General features: G+C 48.2%; 1 protein-coding gene across 1 annotated transcript in view; it reads left to right on the forward strand.

Moving 5' to 3' along the window:
* The first annotated feature begins 12,717 nt into the window (after positions 1–12,717).
* Positions 12,718–20,307, forward strand: part of AP1AR (adaptor related protein complex 1 associated regulatory protein) — a 54,177-nt gene continuing 46,587 nt past the window's right edge. The window contains exon 1 of the mRNA XM_088456440.1: positions 12,718–12,908. Coding sequence (XP_088312566.1) covers positions 12,835–12,908 — 74 coding nt within the window. The 5' untranslated portion in view covers positions 12,718–12,834. The remainder of the gene's footprint in view (positions 12,909–20,307) is intronic.

A 20,307-nucleotide genomic window follows, 5' to 3' on the forward strand; every position in this document is an offset into this window, starting at 1 on the left:
ATTTAAAGGAGCAATATTTTTAAAGGCAAAATCTGGTTGGTTTTACATAAGAATCACTGCTTTTACATCTTGTAGCAAAATTGCTTTAATATCAGTACTTTGACAAACCCTATGACATCATTCTCAATAACCCCAGGTGGGCAGATTTAATTAGCCATGGTTTTAGTCACGCGGTCTGTTCTCCCAGGTAAAGTACCCCGAGAGCAGTACAGTTATAATCAACCCAGAGGCAGCAGTTTACTCTTATTTCTGTTAACACGCTCAATGGTATGTGAGTAGGCCCGGCGACAGACTAAGGGTACACACGTACCTGGCCCCGGGGTCCAGAGGGGTCCCAAGGACTGGACGGGCACAAAACAGGGCAGCAGACTCACTGTTTAAGCCAGCGTGCCGCTGGGACCCATAGCCACTGCCCAGCCCCTGCTCCATCCCTTTTAGCCTGGCCCGGGCAGCGATGGGCTCTTCCCGGTGGCTCAGCTGCAGCTCGGGCTGGGGCCTGCTGACTGCTGTCTGAACTTATGATCAACGTGGCGGCGTGACGTCATAGGTCATGTCGCCGCACATATCTGCCCGTCAGGCAGGCTGCGTTTTGGAGGGGATAGGCCCCGGGGATGTTAGAGGAACAGGGGTGGGTGTCATAGGCTGGGGAAAGAAGAAGTTGCTGAGGGCAGAAGGAGGTGCTGGGGGCAGAAGGTGACAGGCTGGGGGCAGAAGATTGCACAGGCTGGGAAAAGAATAAGTTCTGCTGAGGGCAGAAGAAGGTGCTGGGGGCAGAAGATTGCACAGGCTGGGGACAGGAGAACAGGATTGGTGCTGGGGCAGAGGAAGGGGCAGGTTGCTAGGGGGCAGAGGGTGACACAGGCTGGGGACAGAGGAAGGTGATGGGGCAAAAGAAGATGCTGGGGGTAGAAGGTGACAGGCTGGGGGCAGAAGAACAGGATGGGTGCTGGGGAAGAAGGTGAAGGGGGCTGGGGACAGAGGAAGGGGCTGGTTGCATAAGAAGGTGGTGGGGGCAGAAGGTGACAGGCTGGGGACAGAGGAAGGTGCTGGGGGCAGAAGATGACACAGGCTGGGGGCAGTACAATAGGATGGGTGCTGGGAAAGAAGGCGAAGGGGGCTGAGGGTAACACAGGCCGGGGACAGAGGAAGGTGCTGAGGGCAGAAGAAGGCGCTGGGGGCAGAAGAAGGTGCTGGTGACAGAAGGTGACAGGCTGGGGGCAGAAGATGACACAGGCTGGGGGCAGGAGAACAGGATGGGTGCTGGGGAAGAAGATGAAGGGCTGGGGACAGAAGGGGCTAGTTGCATACAAACGTGTTGGGGGTGACACAGGCTGGGGACAGAAGAAGGGGCTGGTCGCATAAGAAGGTGCTGGGGCAGAGGGTGACAGGCTGGGGCAGAGGAAGGTGATGGGGGCTGGGGACAGAGGAAGGGGGTGGGGGCAGAATGTGCTGGGGGCAGAGGGTGACACAAGCTGGGGGCAGAGCAAGGTGATGGGGGCTTGGGACAGAGGAAGGTGATGGGGCAGAATAAGGTGCTGGGGGCAGAAGGTGACAGGCTGGGGCAGAAGACAACACAGGCTGGGGGCAGAGGAATGTGATGGGAGCTGGGGGCAGAAGATCACATGTGCTGGGGGCAGAGGATGGGGGATGGAAGAAGGTGATGGAGGCTTCTGGGCTGAGGATTGTGATGACTTGCTGAGGACTGAGATTGGCTGGCTGCTGACACCATTCCTATCCCTAAGGCATCCACAGCACTATCATAAGGAAGACCTTGCAAGAGACCGCAGACAAGAACTACAGCCTGCATCATTAGTGACAGGGAGACAGTGTGGTAAGTCATAGTGTATTTTTACTAGGGGTGTGCACCGGCCACTTTTCGTGTTTTGGATCTGGATCTTTCTTTGTGTTTTGGATCTGGATTGGTTTTGCCAAAACCACCCTTCCGTGTTTTGGATTCTGGGTATTGTGTTTTGGATCTGTATTTTTTTTTAAAAAAGCATAAAAACAGCTAAAATCACAGAATTTGTGGGTTTTTCTGCTCCTATGCTATTATTAACCTCAATAACCTTAATTTCCACTCATTTCCAGTCTATTCTGAACACCTCACAATATTGTTTTTAGTCCAAAAGGTTGCACCGAGGTAGCTGGATGACTATGCTAAGCGACATGAGTGGGCAGCACAAACACGTGGCCCATCTAGGAGTGACACTGCAGTGGCAGACAGGATGGCAGTTTGAAAAACTAGGCCCCAAACAGTACATAATGCAAACAAAAAAAAGAGGTGCAAGATGGAATTGTCCTTGGGCCCTCCCGCCCACCCACCCTTATGTTGTATAAACAGGACATGCACACTTTAACAAACCAATCATTTCAGCGCCAGGGTCTGCCACACGACTGTGGCTGAAATTATTCTTTCGTTTGGGCCTCCACAAAACAAGCTGGCAATTAATCTGTCCCTGCACAAACTGGCTCTACGGAGGCAAGATGTCGTCCTCATCCACCGATTCTTCACCCTCTTCAGTGTTGTGTACATCCTCATCCTCACAGAGTATTAATTCGTTCCCACTGGAATCCACCACCACAGGTCCCTCTGTACGTTCTGGAGGCTGGTCTCCCTGGAAGAGTTGATAATTCATTTTAATGAACATCATCTTCTCCACATTTTGTGGAAGCAACCTCCTACGCCTTTCGCTGACAAGGTTCCCGGCTGCACTAAACACTCTTTCGGAGTACACACTGGAGGGGGAGCAACTCAGGTAAAATAGAGCCAGTTTGTACAGGGGCCTCCAAATTGCCTCTTTTTCCTGCCAGTACAGGTACGGACTGTCTGACATCCCTACTTGGATGCTGTCACCAATGTAATCCTCCACCATCCTGTCAGTGGTGACAGTATCATATGCAGTGACAGTAGACATGTCAGAAATTGTTGGCACGTCCTTCAGTCCGGACCAGATGTCCAAAACGGCCCTTGACTTATGACACAGGCGCACTTTGGAGCACTTTGGGGTTACACCACCCTTCAACAGACGAGCCAGCTGGCCCTTGATTCATGACACAGGCGCACACTTGGCGCTGCTACTTAGTTGATGCACATGCGGCTGCAGCGCACACAATTCACAACACAGAAAAGAAGATTTTTTTACTTTTGTTGGAGCGCACTTTGGGGTTACACCACCCTTTAACAGACTTATGGGACACAGGCGCACGCTTGGCGCAGCTCCTTTGTTGATGCACTTGCGGCTACTGCATATACATTTCGCACACAAACATAGAAAAAAAAGATGAATTGTTTATTTTTTGTGGAGCGCACTTTGGGGGTTACACCACCCTTTGACAGACAGACGCACGCTTGGCGCTGCTGCTTTGAGGATGCACGTACAGTGCACATAATTCATAGCACAGAAAATAATTATTTTTTATTTTTGTTGGAGTGCACTTTGGGGGTTACACCACCCTTTAACAGACAGACGCACGCTTGGCGCTGCTGCTTTGAGGATGCATGTACAGTGCACACAATTCACAAACACAGAAGAAAATGTTTTATTTTTGTTGGAGTGCACTTTGGGGGTTACACCACCCTTTAACAGACAGATGCACGCTTGGCGCTGCTGCTTTGAGGATGCACGTACAGTGCACACAATTCACAAACAGAGAAGAAAATGTTTTATTTTTGTTGGAGTGCACTTTGGGGGTTACACCACCCTGTAACAGACAGACGCACGCTTGGCGCTGCTGCTTTGAGGATGCACGTACAGTGCACACAATTCACAAACACAGAAAAAAATATATATTTTTTGGAGTGCACTTTGGGGGTTACAGCACCCTTTAACTGACGAGCCAACCGGCCCTTTACTTATGACACAGGCGTACGCTTGGCGCTACTTTGTTGATGCACGTGCGGCTACTGCGCACACACTTCACAAACACAGAAAATAATTATTGATTTTTGTCAGAGTGCATTTTGGGGGTTACACCACCCTTTAAGAGATGAGCCAGCCGGCCCTTTATGTATGGGACACAGGCGCACGCTTGGCGCTACTTTGTTGATGCATGTGCGGCTACTGCGCACACAATTCACAAACACAAAAAAATATATATTTTTTTATTTTTTTGGAGTGCACTTTGAAGGTTACAGCACCCTTTAACAGACAGACGCACGCTTGGCGCTGCTGCTTTGTGGATGCACGTGCAGTGCACACAATTCACAACACAGAAAAGAGGACATTTTTATTTTTGTTGGAGTGCACTTTGGGGGTTACACCACCCTTTAACAGACAGACGCACGCTTGGTGCTGCTGCTTTGAGGATGCACGTACAGTGCACACAATTCACAAACACAAAAGAAATTTTTTATTTTTGTTGGAGTGCACTTTGGGGGTTACACAACCCTTTAACAGACAGACGCACGCTTGGCGCTGCTGCTTTGAGGATGCACGTACAGCGCACACAATTCACAAACACAAAAAAAAAAGAATTTTTTTTTGGAGTGCACTTTGGGGGTTACAGCACCCTTTAACGGACAAGCCAGCCGGCCCTTTACTTATGACACAGGCGCACGCTTGGCGCTGCTCCTTTGTTGATGCACGTGCATCCACAGTGCACACAATTCACAAATGCAGAAAATAATTTTTTATTTTGTTTGGAGTGCACTTTGGGGGTTACAGCACCCATTAACGGACAAGCCAGCCGGCCCTTGATTTATGACACAGGCGCACGCTTGGCACTACTTGTTGATGCGCGTGCGCACACAATTCACAAACACAGAAAAAACAATTTTTTTAATTTTTTTGGAGTGCACCTTGGGGGAGTACCCCTGATGGACAGATCACCCCCTGGACAACACTACAGCACCCCTCTAGGACTACAGCCTTTATGGGACACTGCACACCACAGTCCAGCCATCCCCTTTAGACTTTGGAGTGGACACAGCCCCTATGGACAACTGACTGCACAACACAGCCCAGCCAGCCCCTATGACAGCAGCACAACACAGCCCAGCCAGCCCCTATGGACAACAGCAGCACAACACAGCCCAGTCAGCCCCTATGGACTGAGTGGACACAGCCCCTATGGACAACAGCAGCACAACACAGCCCAGCCAGCCCTAGCTCCCACCCTCCCTCTGCACTGTCCACAGCCGGAGTGAGAAATGGCGCCGACACGGGGACCTTTTATAGAATCCAAAACCCGCGAGATCCGGAAGGCGGGATGATGACGGTTTGCCTCGATTTCAGATCCGAGTCAGGCGGGAAAAGTCGAGTCTGACTCGGATATGACTCGGATCTCGGGGGGGTTCGGATTTCAGAAATCCGAACCCGCTCATCCCTAATTTTTACTTTATGTAAAGGCTGGTATATCTTTCAGTTAACATTCTCATGCTTCACATATCACACATGCAGGGGAGAAATGTGCGGGATTGTGATGGTGAGAAGGGTATGCAGTCGGGATGCCGATGGTCTAAATGCCGACCGTGGGCATCCTGATTGTCTATTCCTGGCAAGGGCCTAATGACTGGCGTCAAAATCCGGACGCCTGTAATTTTACCTACGCCGGGAGCCTGATGCCTGCCATCCCGATCAAAGGTAAGCCAGGCGTCGACAGCGGCGGGGGGGAGGGGTTAGGTTAGGGGCTCCCGGAGGGGACTTAGGGTCAGGCACCCCCCACGGGAGGGTTAGGCTAGGGGAAGGGTGGTTAGGGTTAGGCACCCCTGGGGGGAGGTTAGGGTTAGGCAACGGGGAAGGGGGTTAGGTTTAGGCACTTAGAGGGGGTTAGGCACTAGGGAGGGAGGTTAGGGTTAGGCACCCCTAAAGGATGGTTAGGGTTAGGGGGGGTAAGGTTAGTTCGTACTTACCTTTAGCGCAGTCGGGATCTTCACTGGTGCCGGTCTTCCGGCGTCGGGCGGTAAATCATACCAATCCCGGTGAGAAGCTGGGGCCCCCAGAGACATCAGTGTACCGGGCCCCGAGATTTCTGTTGCCAGCCCTGTATGTGGGAACAAATAAATAGAACAAAGAATTTGACAGGTGGTAAGAACCATTTGGTCATTATTGTCTTTCCCATGAAATAGACAGCAGTAGTAACATAGAGGAGAGCAGCGCAGGACTGTTGGAGCCAGCGGTATGATTGGACTACAGGTAAGAAACACGATAAAATGATATAAAATGTGTCTATAAAAAAGTTATTTTCTACTACATTTAAATCTATTTATAAACATTAAGGGTCTGATTAAGGGCTGAAAGTAAAGCGGTAGCTATTCTGGCCACTTTACATATACAGAAATATATGTGAATTTCCATATGAATTCAGAGTTGCCTGCATCCTTGTGACCATACCGCCTCCCGATCATCTGCTGGCAAAAGCAGTTATCATCATCATCATCATCATCATCATATATATATACACTAGCACTATTCTTGGCGCAGGAGATGTATCCTTTCACCTGAATAGCCTGCAATTCTGTCAGCGCACCCACTGAACACTTATCCTACAGCACTTACTTGTGAAGGCCCCGGTGCTGCTCAGTAACAGCAATTCAGTTGGAAATGGGGATGTGACGGAGTTTCGTATGACTCTGAATTACCGATAGTTACCCTAAGTTGCCTATGTAGTCCCCAACGCATGCGTAATTTGTTCAAAATCTAGAGATCTGTAAGCAGACAGTATTATGACTCACTAAGGCTATGTACACACCTATAGATATAGCTGTCCAATCAGTCTGGTGGGAAGCAAAATCTGGTCCGTTTTCCAATCTCTGGGAGCAAATCTCTATTGTTATTTGCTCCCATACATTATCAGAGTTTCAGGATACATTAGGTCCCGAAAAAAAATCCCTGATAAGTGCCAGCGTCAGGCCACACTTTGGGGCTAATTGGGTACCGCCCTTGGTTGGGACATTATTGGAGCCATTGTACTGGCCAGAGGATTTTAAGAATTTGGCAATAAAAATGAAATGATAGTTTACAGAACCTCTCTATAACCATTGATAAATAGGCCCCCAAAACTCACAACACGTTGATTAGAATAAAGAAAACCTCACAGTGGCACAGTAAGAAATGTGAGGCGAATAGTATCCTTTCATATCATTACTCTCCATGCTGAGCACAGACTACGCAGAGGACAGTCGCAGGGCCTGGTAGTTACAATATGTCAGTGTTCGCACTGATACCTCCTGAAAACAGAAATTCCCAACCTCACATTTTCCCAATAGGGTCATGTTTTCAGGATTTCTGTCTGTGGAAGCAGGTTTAACTCACCTCTGCATGATGAAAGAAATCCACAAAACATGACCAGTTGGTGACACTTGACAGGAGTTAAGTACCCTGTCCTAAAGGAATCGGTATGAAATACAGCCAGCTGGTTCGATTCCCGGCAGCGCCTGGCCGACAAAAGCAGAGTTCCTGGCAGTGGAAGCCCGACAGCGCTGGAAATCCTGATCGTCGCTAAGGTAAGTATAAACTAACCTAACCCCCTAACCCTCCTTAGGGGTGCCTAACCCTAACCTTCCCCAAGTGCCTAACCCTAACCCCCCCTCTAAGTGCCTAACCCTAACCCCCCCTTCCCCGCTGCCTAAACCTAAGTCCCCCAGGGGGGGCCTAACCCTAAGTCCTCCCCGGTGGTGCCTAACCCTAACCCTCCCCCTAGCCTAACCCTAACCCTCCCGGTGGGGTGCCTGACCCTAAGTCCCCCAGGGGGGCCTAACCCTAAGTCCTCCCCGGTGGTGCCTAACCCTAACCCTCCCCCTAGCCTAACCCTAACCCTCCCGGGGGGGTGCCTGACCCTAAGTCCCACCCGGGTGCCCTAAACCTAACCCTCCCCCCCCCGCGGCTGTCTGCTCACGGCGCCCGGCATCCCTTCGATCGGGATGCCGGGCGTCTGTCTCCCAGCGTCGGGGAAATGACAGGCGTCTAGATATAGACGCCCGGCATTTCACCCTCGCCGGGATATGACAGTCGGGAAGCCGGCTGTCGATATTAAGGCAGCCGGTTTCCCGATTGTATACCGTCCTAAAACACTAGGGGGTAAATGTACTAAGATTCGAGTCTGATCACACTTTTTTTTAAACTCAATTAGCATCGTCGAAACTCGAGTGATTTGAGACTCCTGAAACTCACAAATTTACTAAGAAGTGAGTTTAGGTGACAGTGAGTTTTCTGATGTTGAAGCAAATCTGTAGATTGGCTCTGGCTCCTGACAGTAAGTGTCTGGTCCGGGTTGCAGTTTGTTTATTTGCCAAGACCAGGGGATGCTACGGAGACCGGTGCCAGGAAGGAGATGAGTGTGTTTTTTTTTCTTTTTCGGTACTCCCAGTTGATTTTACATGGACAAGGGGACAGACCAGCTGGCAGCAAGTAAGAATGTGAGTGAGGTAGGTATGTAATAAAGTTGTACTATACATGGTGTGTGAATGTTGTGGTTATTTAAATATTTATTTTACTTTGCGGGTATGGGTGCCGGCCGCCTGCTGGCACTTGTAGTTCCACAAGTGCCAAAGAGAGACCTGTAGTTCCCTGTAAAATACAACAGTTTAGAACTATTTCCCACATTATTACCCCTGTGCCCACAGCCCAGGGTTGCGGGGAAGAGCCCCACCTCCCTTGAGATCCCCGGCTTGGGCTGACCGGGCTTGGGGTGTTATTGCTTTGGCCAGGGAGACTCGGTGATAGGGTCTCCTGGCCGTGGCATTACACCCCACTCGGTTTGGGTCCGGTGCTGGTTTTAAATATAGGAGGACCCCTACACATTTTTCCCCCCTATATTTAAAACCAAGACTGGCCCTGCAGCCAGGTGCTGGTTCCTAAAATACGAGGGAACACTATTCATTTTTTTCCCTGTATTTTTAGGAACCAGGACTGGCTGAGCAGTGTGGGTCTGGTTATGCTTTTGGGGAGGGGGGCCCTATGTCATTTTTTTTTTTTTTTTAAATTAACCACTCATTTACTATTTACAGGCAGAAACATACAGTACATGGATCACACTGATCTGTGTATGTTTCTGCTGAACTCGCAGCTCACAGGCAGGAGAATTGATTTCATGAATGTGGACAGGAGTTTTGTCCCTTCTCATGAGAGTTTTTAAACTCTCATCTTGGTAAATTCCCGAAACATATCTTCACTAGGGAAAAGTTACTCGAGTTTGGCCAATGGTGAAGTGAAGAGAGGCCCTGATTCAGAGCCGGACGCTCTGACAGAGTACTCGCTCTGAATCAGGGCCGGTCTTTTTTTTTTTAGAACGGCCTCCTGGCCGCTCGCATTGCTGTGGGTTGCCACCCACAGCTAATGCGAGCGGCCAGGATGATGGTCGCAACTGGGGGCGGCCCCACTGACATCACAAGTAATGTCAGTGGGAGAGCTTTCGGCTCTGTTTGAGCCAGAAGCTCTCTGGGGCTTGCGGCCACGAGACCCTACCACAAGGGTCTCGTCGCAAGCCCGATGGTCGCGATGGTCTTGACCATCGCGACCATCTTACTGGCCGCTCCCTATAGCTGTGGGTGGACACCCACAGCTATGCGAGCATCCAGGAGGCTGCTCCGAAAAAAAGACAAAAAACGCCCTGATTCAGAGCGAGCGCTCTTTCAGAGCGTCCGTCCCTGATCAGGTCCAGTGTGTGTGTGTGTGGCTATGAGGGCAGTGTGTGTTTGTGTGTGTGCGGCTATGAGGGCAGTGTGTGTGTGCAGCTATGAGGGGAGTGGGTGTGTGTGCGGCTATGAGAGTAGTGTGTGTGTGTGCGGCTATGGGGCAGTGTGTGTGTGCGGCTATGGGGGCAGTGTGTGTGTGCGGCTATGAGGGTAGTGTGTGTGTGTGCGGCTATGGAGCAGTGTGTGTGTGTGCGGCTATGGGGCAGTGTGTGTGTGCGGCTATGGGGGCAGTGTGTGTGTGAGGCTATGGGGCAGTGTGTGTGTGCGGCTATGGGGGCAGTGTGTGTGTGCGGCTATGGGGTCAGTGTGTGTGCGGCTGTGAGAGAAATGTGTGTGTGCGGCTATGGGGGCAGTGTGTGTGTGCAGCTATGGGAGCAGTGTGAGTGTGAGGCTATAAGAGCAGTATGTGTGTGCGGCTATGGGGCAGTGTGTGTGTGTGGCTATGGGGCAGTGTGTGTGTACGTCTATGAGAGCAGTGTGTGTGTGTGTGCGGCTATGGGGGCAGTGAGTCGGTCGTTGCAGCCGCACGGTTGTACGCCACCAATGTTCGCTAAACTGCGCATGCGTAAAGTTCGCAATGCGCGTACGCAAACTAGCGGTTACGATCAGAAATTTCTCTCTCCTTGAACACAGCCAGGTCGGTAGTTTGAGTGACAGAATGAGGCGTTTGTGGGTGGTAACAGGGGAAGGTGCTTGAAAACGGGAGTGTGGAGATCCAAACGCAGGCGTGCCTAATTATGCGAACAGCAGTGTTTTGTAAACTGGACCTCATTCAGAGCCGGACGCTATTTGTGCTCACTCGTTCAGAAAAAGGGGCTGGCTATTTAAATTGAGCGCTCGCTCTTTGTGGTCTGTTGACGCCTCTATGTCTGAGCGAGTGTCCGAAACATGCGCTCGCTATTTTGTAAAGACGCCCCTTGGCCGTTCGCATCAAACGTCATCTCCACTATTTATTTGATTAATCGAGTACATCGAAAGGCGTATGAACTGCTCGCTATTCTTGTGGTAGCATTTTCCTACCGCAATCATGCGAGCAGTTCAGGCTAAAAGACAACCAAGTGACGTGGTCGATGACGCTGCTTTGTTAATTATGCACACCCTTAAAACGCCCGTTTTGACCGTTTGGCACGCCTGCGTTCTGATCTCCACTCCCCGTTTTCAAGCACCTTCCCCTGTTACCACCCACAAACGCCTCATCCTGTCACTCAAATTAGCAGGCACTCGCTATTTTGTGAGCACACGATTTCCGACCGCACTGACTGGTTGGCGCATGCGCATTACGACCCATACGCATGCGCAGATGTGCGAACATCGCTCGGAGCAAACGCTTACGAGCGGCTCTGAATCAGGCCCTCTGACCTGATCGTAGAGCTTAAGAGAGGGTATGGTCAACCTTAAGCTCTACGACCAGTTCCGATGGTTCCCGATGCTTGCGATTAATCCTTATATCCCAGGAGATGACGTGTGTGGTGAACGAGAAGGGGGCGTTATTTAGTCTTACGGCCGCTTCTTACCCTCGGTCGTTCAGCTAACAATCTCATCTTAGGACCACAACTTGTGATCGCTTAATATGCATAACCGGCCCCTTTCCCCTACGACCGTGCGGCCGCAATGACCGACTCTGAATGAGGTCCTGTGTGTGTGCGGCTATGGGGGCAGTGTGTGTGCGGTTATAAGAGCAGTGTGTGTGCGGCTATGGGGGCAATGTGTGTGTGCGGCTATGGGGGCACTGTGCGGATATGGGGGCAGTGTGTGTGTGTGTGCGGCTATGGGGGCAGTGTGTGTGTGTGCGGTGATGGCATACCTCCCAACATGACCCTCTCCAGGAGGGACACAATGCTCTGGTCCTGGACTTCCCTGGTAATTTATGATTGGTGGAGGCTCCAGAGGTGGGGCTGCAGTACAGTCCAAAATTCAAATAGGGGAGTCACACCAACTGCCAGTGAGTCCCAGCCAATGATGTTTGGCAGTGTGTGAAATGACAGTTGGTGTGGCTCCCCTATTTGAATTTTGGACTGCGCTGCAATCCCACCTCTTACCAGGGAAGTCCAGGACCAGAACATTGTGTCCCTCCTGGAGAGGGTCATGTTGGGAGGTGTGGGCTATGGGGCAATGTGTGTGTGTGTGCGGCTATGGGGTAGTGTGTGTGTGCGGCTATGGGGCAGTGTGTGTGTAAAATTGCATGCTGTTGAGGGAATAGGGCCCCAAACTGATATCTTGCTTAGGGCCCCATGAGTTCTAAATCCGCCTCTGGTCGTTGGCCATTGTTGGTGGGCACATCATGGTGTACTGGATGTTCGATATTGAACAGCCAGCACACCCAGAAGATCGTACAACAATATCGTTATCGTTCGTCCTGTGTGTATGCACCATAAGCATAATGGTGCATACACACTGAGCGATTAAAGTGGACGGCTGAACGATAACGATATCATTATCGTTCAGTCGTCCACTTTATCGTCCATTTTTAACACAAAAACGATGAACGATAACGACGACGCGCGTTCCCGCGGGTCGTTCGACATCATCGTTCATCGGGTTAGCATGCAGGCCAACCTGACGATGTTGTCAGGTTGCTGCATGTTATGGAATGGGGGAGAGCCCGGCGCTGAACGATATCGTTAATGATATCGTTCAGCGGGTGTGCTCAATGTCATGAATGATGACATTGAGCACACCCTGCCGGGGACACACTAGACGATATCGCTCAGGGAGCATATCGTCTAGTGTGTACGCTCCATAACCGAATGTTTTTTTTTCCCAAGGTGCTGGGACTCGGAGAAAAGCTCCGCCCCCGGCACCCGCAAAGCCCCGCCTACATGTTCTGATTGGTCCACAAGCCAGTCATTGAAAAAACAGGAATGACATTTCGATGGTTATACCATCGATAGTAATATATTGAAGTTTCTAGCCATCGATGGTTAATTGCTACTTTGACATCGATGGCCATCCCTAGTTTACAGGTAATTATGTACTCCAGAAATATGGCCGCTGCGCCTGAGCTCTGCCCATGTCCGCCTTGTGTGGCTAGCAACAGTTGGGCCTCTAGGAGGCGAGCGCTGACGTCATGTGACAGTCACAAGAGGTGTCAGACTAGAATGCCGGTCGGCAGCGGCGCGCACACCGGCTACTTCAAGCATAGGTGAGCGCGCCTATGCGCGTCCCCTGGGCTGCCGTGTGCGCGCCTGGGCCAGTATGCCATGGGGATCTGCTGGGCTCGGTGCTGCAGCTTCTTCCGGAGAGAGAGTCATCGCATTCAGCGATCTGGCGGAGGGTGAGTGATAGGGGCAATGAGTGCAGGTAATAATGGGCGGGGCAGCGGAGGGAATCGGGAACGGTGTGCCCGTGGTCATGGCATGGCAGCTCTACGCTCATACCGGGCACTGGCAGCCGGTCTACCCGCGACTCTCCCCGGCTGCGGCTCTTCTACCTCTTTTATTAGCAAGGGTAGTGGATGCTAACAGCGGAGGGGTCACGTTACCCAGCTGGGGGCGCTGGCTTTCAGGTTACACGTATGAGCATGTGATGTGCAGCCCTGTCTCACCTTGGTACACTGCATGGTGGGAGGAGGACTCCAGTCACTCACAGCTTTCCCCAGTGCTTATACTTCTTACTAATGTGACATGGGGCTTCTGTCCTCATCCATCCAACAGTCACTGCTGGGAGAACAGAAGCCCATTATCCTGTCTGATGTACTCCCTTTACATTGACTGCTTATTTATTAGTGGGTTTACTTGTCTAATTACCCCTTTTACACGAAAGTCCCGGGTCAGACCCGGGATTTGGAACACGTTTCCAACCTGGATCAGATCTGGTACAGACCCCCTTTTACACTGCAGCTCCCGAGCCGACACCGACCCTGGCCTCCGGCGCAGATGAGCAGCGCTTCTTACCCTCCCTCCCCCTCTGCGACCCCCTTACCTTACTCCACATCGGTCCAGAGGGCGGGTGGGGTGTGCTGCTCCGTTCTGGTCAGCCCAGCAGTGGACGCTTGGAGATGTCATGTCCAAGTGCCACTGAAGCCGGCCAAATCGGGCGGCCATGTACACTTCAGGGTGACACGGGAATGACCCGTGCTCAACCCTGCAGTATAGCCGGGCCGGGTAACTGGACCTGGGTTGATTTGTTTACACTGACAAAAATCCCGGGTTGATGCGCGTTCACGGGATTTTTAAGTCGATGTTAAAGGGGTATAAGTAGTGCTGTGTGGTGTTTTTGTAGCTTTGGGATAATTTTTATATGTATTTAATAATGCCTGTTCCATAGAGCTCAGGGAGATCTGTTCCCACAATAAAGGTCTTCACTAAAGTTGCTGTAATTACATTATGGCGTTTACACAACTGCTTTTATTCTTTAATAACATTTGCTCTCCTAATGACCTTAAGCATCTTCACACAGTACTAACAAGATCCCGACAGGGTAGGTAAGTACTCTGTGCCTAACGCGTCCCCCCCCTAGTGCCTATCCCTAAAATCTCCTGTCCGCACCCTAAACCTAACCCTTCCCGGGGGGTGCCTAACCATAGCCTTCCTTCGGGGGTGCCTAACCCTCCCCGGAGGGGGGTGCCTTTCCCAAGTCCCTCCGGGAGTGCCCTAATTCTAACCCCCTTCCCCCTGCAACTAAGTGCTAAAACGGCCTGACTTTCCACGATCGGTCCGGCGTCCTTCTGTATTCTGACGTCGGTATTTTGACGCGTATCTTAAGTCCCCCGTTGGGCTTTGGTTGTCGGGATGTAGACCGGCGGCATGTAGTCTGCCGTTCTATTAACTACAGACAGTTTTCAGTCATCAATTGATCAGATTGCCAGCCTGTTCAATTAAAACACAATGACTTTTTACTGGATTGTTCTAGATTGTAATTTGCTAGTCCAAAAGATGTGCGTATTCACGTTATGAGTACATTTAGCCCTGTCTCTTGTTTATTATTGTTTTATGAAGTCCAAATTTACAGATTCCTGTATTCATGCTTCTAAAGATTACATGTAAAGAATTCTTGTGGCATGTCTTCAATTTGTCACTCTCGGGGGTGTGCCCAGCACTTACGGAGGTGCTGGGCCTCCCCCATGCTCTCCCCTCACTGTGAATAGATCTATTCACCTGGCACTGATGGAAAACCACAACTTTTCCCTCCTTGGGAACGGCACAGGACATGCTGCTTTAGCGGGGAGCTGTTATAAGGTCAGGGTGCATTTTGACCCTTTAAAATCAGGCAGGGCGTGGTGCCCCGCTAAAATAGCCTAGCAGAAACACTAATACTGTAAGTCTTAATCATATATAACTAACCTATTTAATCAAATAACACATATAGGACAGTTTTCAATTAGCCGCAAAAAGTGCCACTTGGAGAAAAGTTTTATCTGATTTGCACTTTTTTCCTGTTTTCAAAGTATCTCCATGTTCAATTCCCCGGTGTTTTCACCTAGGCAAAAACTCCAAAGGCAAAAACAGGCGAAACAATTTCTCCAGCAAAAGGCAGGAGAAAAGAAGTGCAAAATCCATATTTTGGGATACAAATGTGGGGTCTTGGTTCAGAACCCTTTGGACACCCCCTAATGACTAATATGGAAAAAAAACAACTTAATTCACCCCAAAAAAGACATGTCAGTTTTGGGGCAAAAATGAAAAAAAGTGTTGGAAAAAAGTGGGGGGGCCTGGTACTTTGGGGGTGGGGGGTGGGGTGGGGCTATATGGTTGGGATAGGTGTTTTTGGGATTGCATGAGGCTGCAGCAGGTGTATTTTTGAGTTTTTTTATTTTTAAATCTTCATTTTAGAGAAAAATATACTAGTACCCCAAATTTAACTTCGGTACTTATTTTACCGAAAAAAACATTGCTTATTATTTTTCCGCACTTATGAAAATCTGAATATTTCAGCCCTTTGCAACAAAATAAGTTCTCTAAATACTTTTATTAGGGCTACTACTACTATTCTATATTGATTCCCAGGGTCACTGAAGCTTTTATGGGGTGCAGACTGATTTCCTTAAAAAAAATAAAAATGTCCTTTTCGCTAGTTTCGCTTTGTCAAACATTTGCTTATCTGCGTTTCTCGTGTTTTACAATTAAATAAAGCGAAAAGCGGGGACGTGCATGGAGAAAACATTGCGGCAAAACAGGCGAATGAGGCTAATTCAATCCGCTTTTCGCGGCTAATTGAATTCGGCCCATAGATTGTACTTTTGCATGCCTTAATGGAAAACACTGATCCACTTCTTGGTTGGGAATAATATATGAACATGTAGTATAATTAATTGATAAGTAGGGTGTAATTGGAGTAAAAGTCACTGTACACTCTGCAATTGTTCTTCTCAACCAGAGCAACATGATAACTTTCCAAATTGGTAACTTGGGATCTGATCCAAGCATTTGGCACTTAGAACACATTTGAGCCTGTAAGTGGGATTGGAATGACCTGACACAATGCAATAACAAGCCCATTTGCTGATATTGCTGTATGTTTGGCCCCTCTGAGATGTTGTAATAATATCTAACAATAACTGATTTGACACTCAGAATTAATGTTTCCATCATTACTACGCAAAGGAACTAAAGGCCTGATACACAGATGGAGGCAATGTTGATGTTAGTTGCAGTGGAGGGATGAGTTCGGCATATTGGCGGTCAGGATGCCGATGCTTACATTCCTGGCGCTGGAATCCTGATGCTGGTCAGAATCCTGGTGCCAGCATACCAACCGCCGGGATTCCAAAGGTAAGTAGCAGGGTTGGGGGAGCGGGGATTAGGGTTATACACTAAGGGGGGAGGTTAGCTTCAGGCAGGGGAGGGGTAGGGTAGGGGGAGGGTTAGCATACCGACCAACAAGTGTCGGTATGTTAACCCTGGCCCGGCGTCGGGATTCTGACCGCCGGGATTCCGACTGTCAGCATTTCATACCCAACCTGCAGTGAAGCGTTGTTTTTTTTTTTTGTTGCTGTTGCGCATTAGTCAAAGCCGTATTGCGCACGCACAGAAATGTATTAGCGAAGGCATTGGCAGAATGGATTTCTTTGTAAAGTGAGTGACAGGTAGACACTGTTTGGAGGATAGAATAATAGTCATGTCGGGACTGTTTTCTGGGTAAATTCTTTGTATTCGAACCATGTAGCGATGAACTCCTGGTACCTATCCTGGCTGAAAAGGAATAGATTCCCACTTTTGTACGTCAGCGCTGAATGTGAGATGCCAGAAGTAAGCGACCCAGTGCATAAGACATCAGCTAAGTCACTAGCGGATGTTTGCAAGTCACTGCGTATGAAATTGCAATCACGATGGCATTTGCGTCCATCTCTGAATCAGGCCCAAAGAACTGTGTATTGCAGAGGTACCCAATCTCCGCCATTACAGTCCAGGTTTTAAGGATATGCTTGAGTCCAGATAGTTAAATCAAATTGACTGAGGTACTAATTAAGTCACCTGTGCTCTTCCTTAAAACGTGGACTGTAATGGCGGAGATTGGGAACCTCTGGTGTATTGTACCATAAATTTCTATGGATATCAGAGTGTTTATGTGAGCTTCCCGAATGGTGTTCACATAGGAAGGCAGTGGTCCTAAACATAATAGCATGTCCTCAACAAAATGGCTGAAGCACTAGACTTCAAACATTTTGTACAGCGTGAGATGTTAACCAAATTGAAATCCTGTGACTTGATCTTTAATTCTAATATATATATAAATAACAGTTATTGTAAGATGTCTCAAAACATCAAGACGTTTTAGGTGCTCTATAAGCATGCATTGGACAAAGGGAAAAAACTGCAATATCATGTCATCGTAGTGCTGTGCATGCTATGGAAAAAGCAGGGGACCCCAGTCCAGGTATTCTTTTACCAACCTGGGCAAAGTGATCCAGGCAAAATGAATTAAATATTAGCTTGCTTGCCACAATCAGTTTACATTTGGCCTGCATAATGGCGGAGACTAGAAAAAAATACACCATAACAATTCACATCTAACTAACGTACAAAGTAGTTAGGATGAGTAATCAGAACTGTTAAAGTATTCAATTAAATGAAAACCCTAAAATGCTCTCTGCCTTGATATCCTAACACAATTTGATACTCTTAGTTTTTAGAAAACATTTACACTGTTAGTCTATTCATGATCAGATTCAGAATGATTTATTCTTTTGCAAATAATGCGCTATACACTTTAACTACATGTTTGCAGAAAACTATGTTGCTGCTTGTGCACAATGTTTAACTAATAGCAGGACCTCGTAATTGTTATGGAAGAAATGATACTGCACTGTAAGTGTATCACTTGCTTTTTGTTTTCTATGTAACTGGAAACTACTTTTCCCTTTGAACAGAGGCCAAGTGCATTTACAGTAATAGTGTGGTCAGACAGAACACAAGCCTTGGAAGTATTTGATTTGTGATCAATATTGTTTGTTTTCTTAAAGATTTTAACAATATATATTTTTTTGTTTTTCCTAAAGAAATTTCTTTACAAAACCAATATTAATGGTATGTGTTAGCTTAACCATTTATATTACTTGAGTTTATAGAAAATAAATATGTATACTATTACATAAGTTGGAGACCACAAAAAAATGTGGGAGATCCCAGGAATAAGTCACATGTAACATGAATTGACACTTTTGTTATATATTGTGACATACACCGATCAGCCATAACATGAAAAGAAACACTTGACCAGAAAAGCAGTTTTGCAAATTACAGTGTACACACCCAGGATGGCATTGATCTTTCTGATTTGCCTACCTTCTCAATCTACTTGTCACTCTTTTCCTGTGAAAGTAACTCACAAAAGGGCACCCCTTATCCAGACAGACAAAACAAAATCGCTCTGACCCATCGAGGCATGGACTCCGCAAGACCTGTGAAGGCACGAAGACATTAGCAGTAGATGCTTTAAAACCTGTAAGTTGCAAAGTGGGGCCTCCATGGCTTGGACTTGTTTTTCCAGCAAAATCCACAGATGCTTGATCGGTCTGAAATCTGAGGAATTTGGAGGCCAAGTCAACACCTTGAACTCTGTCATGTTCCCCTAATCATTCCTAAACAATTTTTGCAGTGTGATAGGGTGCATTATCCTGCTGAAAGAGGCCACTGCCATCAGGGAATACCGTTGTCAAAAATGGGTGTACTTGGTCTGCAAAAATGTTTGGGTAGGTAGTACGTGTCAAAGTAACATCCACATCAATGTCAGGACCCAAGGTTTCCCAGCAGAACATTGCCCAGAGTATCACATTGCCTCAGCTGCCTTGCCTTCTTCCCATAGTGCATCCTGGTGCACCCAGTTCTGATGCTCATGTACCCATCTTGGGCTATTTCAATGGCGGACAGGAATCGGCATGGGCACTCTGACCGGTCTGTGTTTACGCAGCTCCATATGCAGCAAGCTATGATGCACTGTGTGTTCTGACACCTGTCATAGCCAGCATTAACTTATTCAACAATTTGTGCAACAGTAGCTTTCTGTGGCATAGGACCAGACTGGCTAGCCTTCGCTCCACACTCGCATCAATGAGTCTTTGGCGCCCATGACCTGGTTGCAGATTTACTGATAGTCTTTCTTTTGATGACTTCATAGGTACTAACCACTGCATACTGGGAAGACCCCACAAGACCTGCTGTTTTGGATATGCTCTGGTTCAGTCGTAAAACCATCACAAATTGGCCCTTGTCAAAGTGTCTCAGATCCTTAGGTTTGCCCATTTTTCCTGCTACCAACACATCTACTTCAAGAACTGAGTGTTCACTTGTTGCCTAATATTATTATTTCACCTGTCAGTGGTATTAATGTTATGGCTTATGTGTATATGTGTCAGGACTATTAATGCCTGCATGATTTTCTGAGTAGTTCTCTCGTTTTTGTCTATAAACATGCCCGTCTGAACAAGAAGGAACACCCCCTGATCAAGAGGGTCTGCTTGGTCATGTAATTAGTATACTAATCTACTGTTCCCGTTAGGCTGTTTCAGCAGGGCGCCGTGCCCTGCTCGATTTTAAAATTACAACATGTGCCCTGCGCTTATGGAGGTACCCTGCTGAAACAGCCTGCCCTCAGCCATCATCACCTGTGGGCCGCAGTGTCCTGCGGGTGGGAAAAGTTGCGGTTTAGCAATCATGGCCGTTGAATAGATGCTGTGCACATGCACAATGAGGGGAAAGCTTGGGGGTAGCTCAGCAATCCCGCAAGTGCGGGGCATGTTTCCTAGAGTGACGAACAAGGGGTGTGACATGAAGCCAAGCCCCCCTCCTTTTCTAAAGTATGCAAAGAAGTGCCCCTTCTCCAGGACAGTTCCTTTCCCTGCTGTTTGTCGTTAAAGTGAACACTACTAAATACTAATCGCAGTCATCAATGAACTGCATTCATAGCTTAGCTTTTAATACTCTGTAGAAAAGAGAGGTCATAATGCAAGGCAGCAAGCATAAATAATGGACTGTGAAGATATATAGAAGAGCTAAAAAAGCTTAAAAGGAAGCAAGAAAGCTAAAAAAAAAGTGTATTCCAGAGTTTCCTATACTCCACCATTACAGGTTTTAAGGATAACCATGCTTGAGCACAGGTGACTTAATTATTACCACTGTCAATATGATTTAACCACAGTGACTGATGATTGGAAATATTTTAAACTTGGACTGTAACGGAATAGTTTTTAGGAAACTATGGTATATGCAATAGAACGTGGTTCTCAAACTCGGTCC

This window comes from Taudactylus pleione, unplaced genomic scaffold (assembly GCF_031769625.1).
Source record: "Taudactylus pleione unplaced genomic scaffold, aTauple2 ptg000703l, whole genome shotgun sequence".
Lineage (NCBI taxonomy): Eukaryota > Metazoa > Chordata > Amphibia > Anura > Myobatrachidae > Taudactylus > Taudactylus pleione.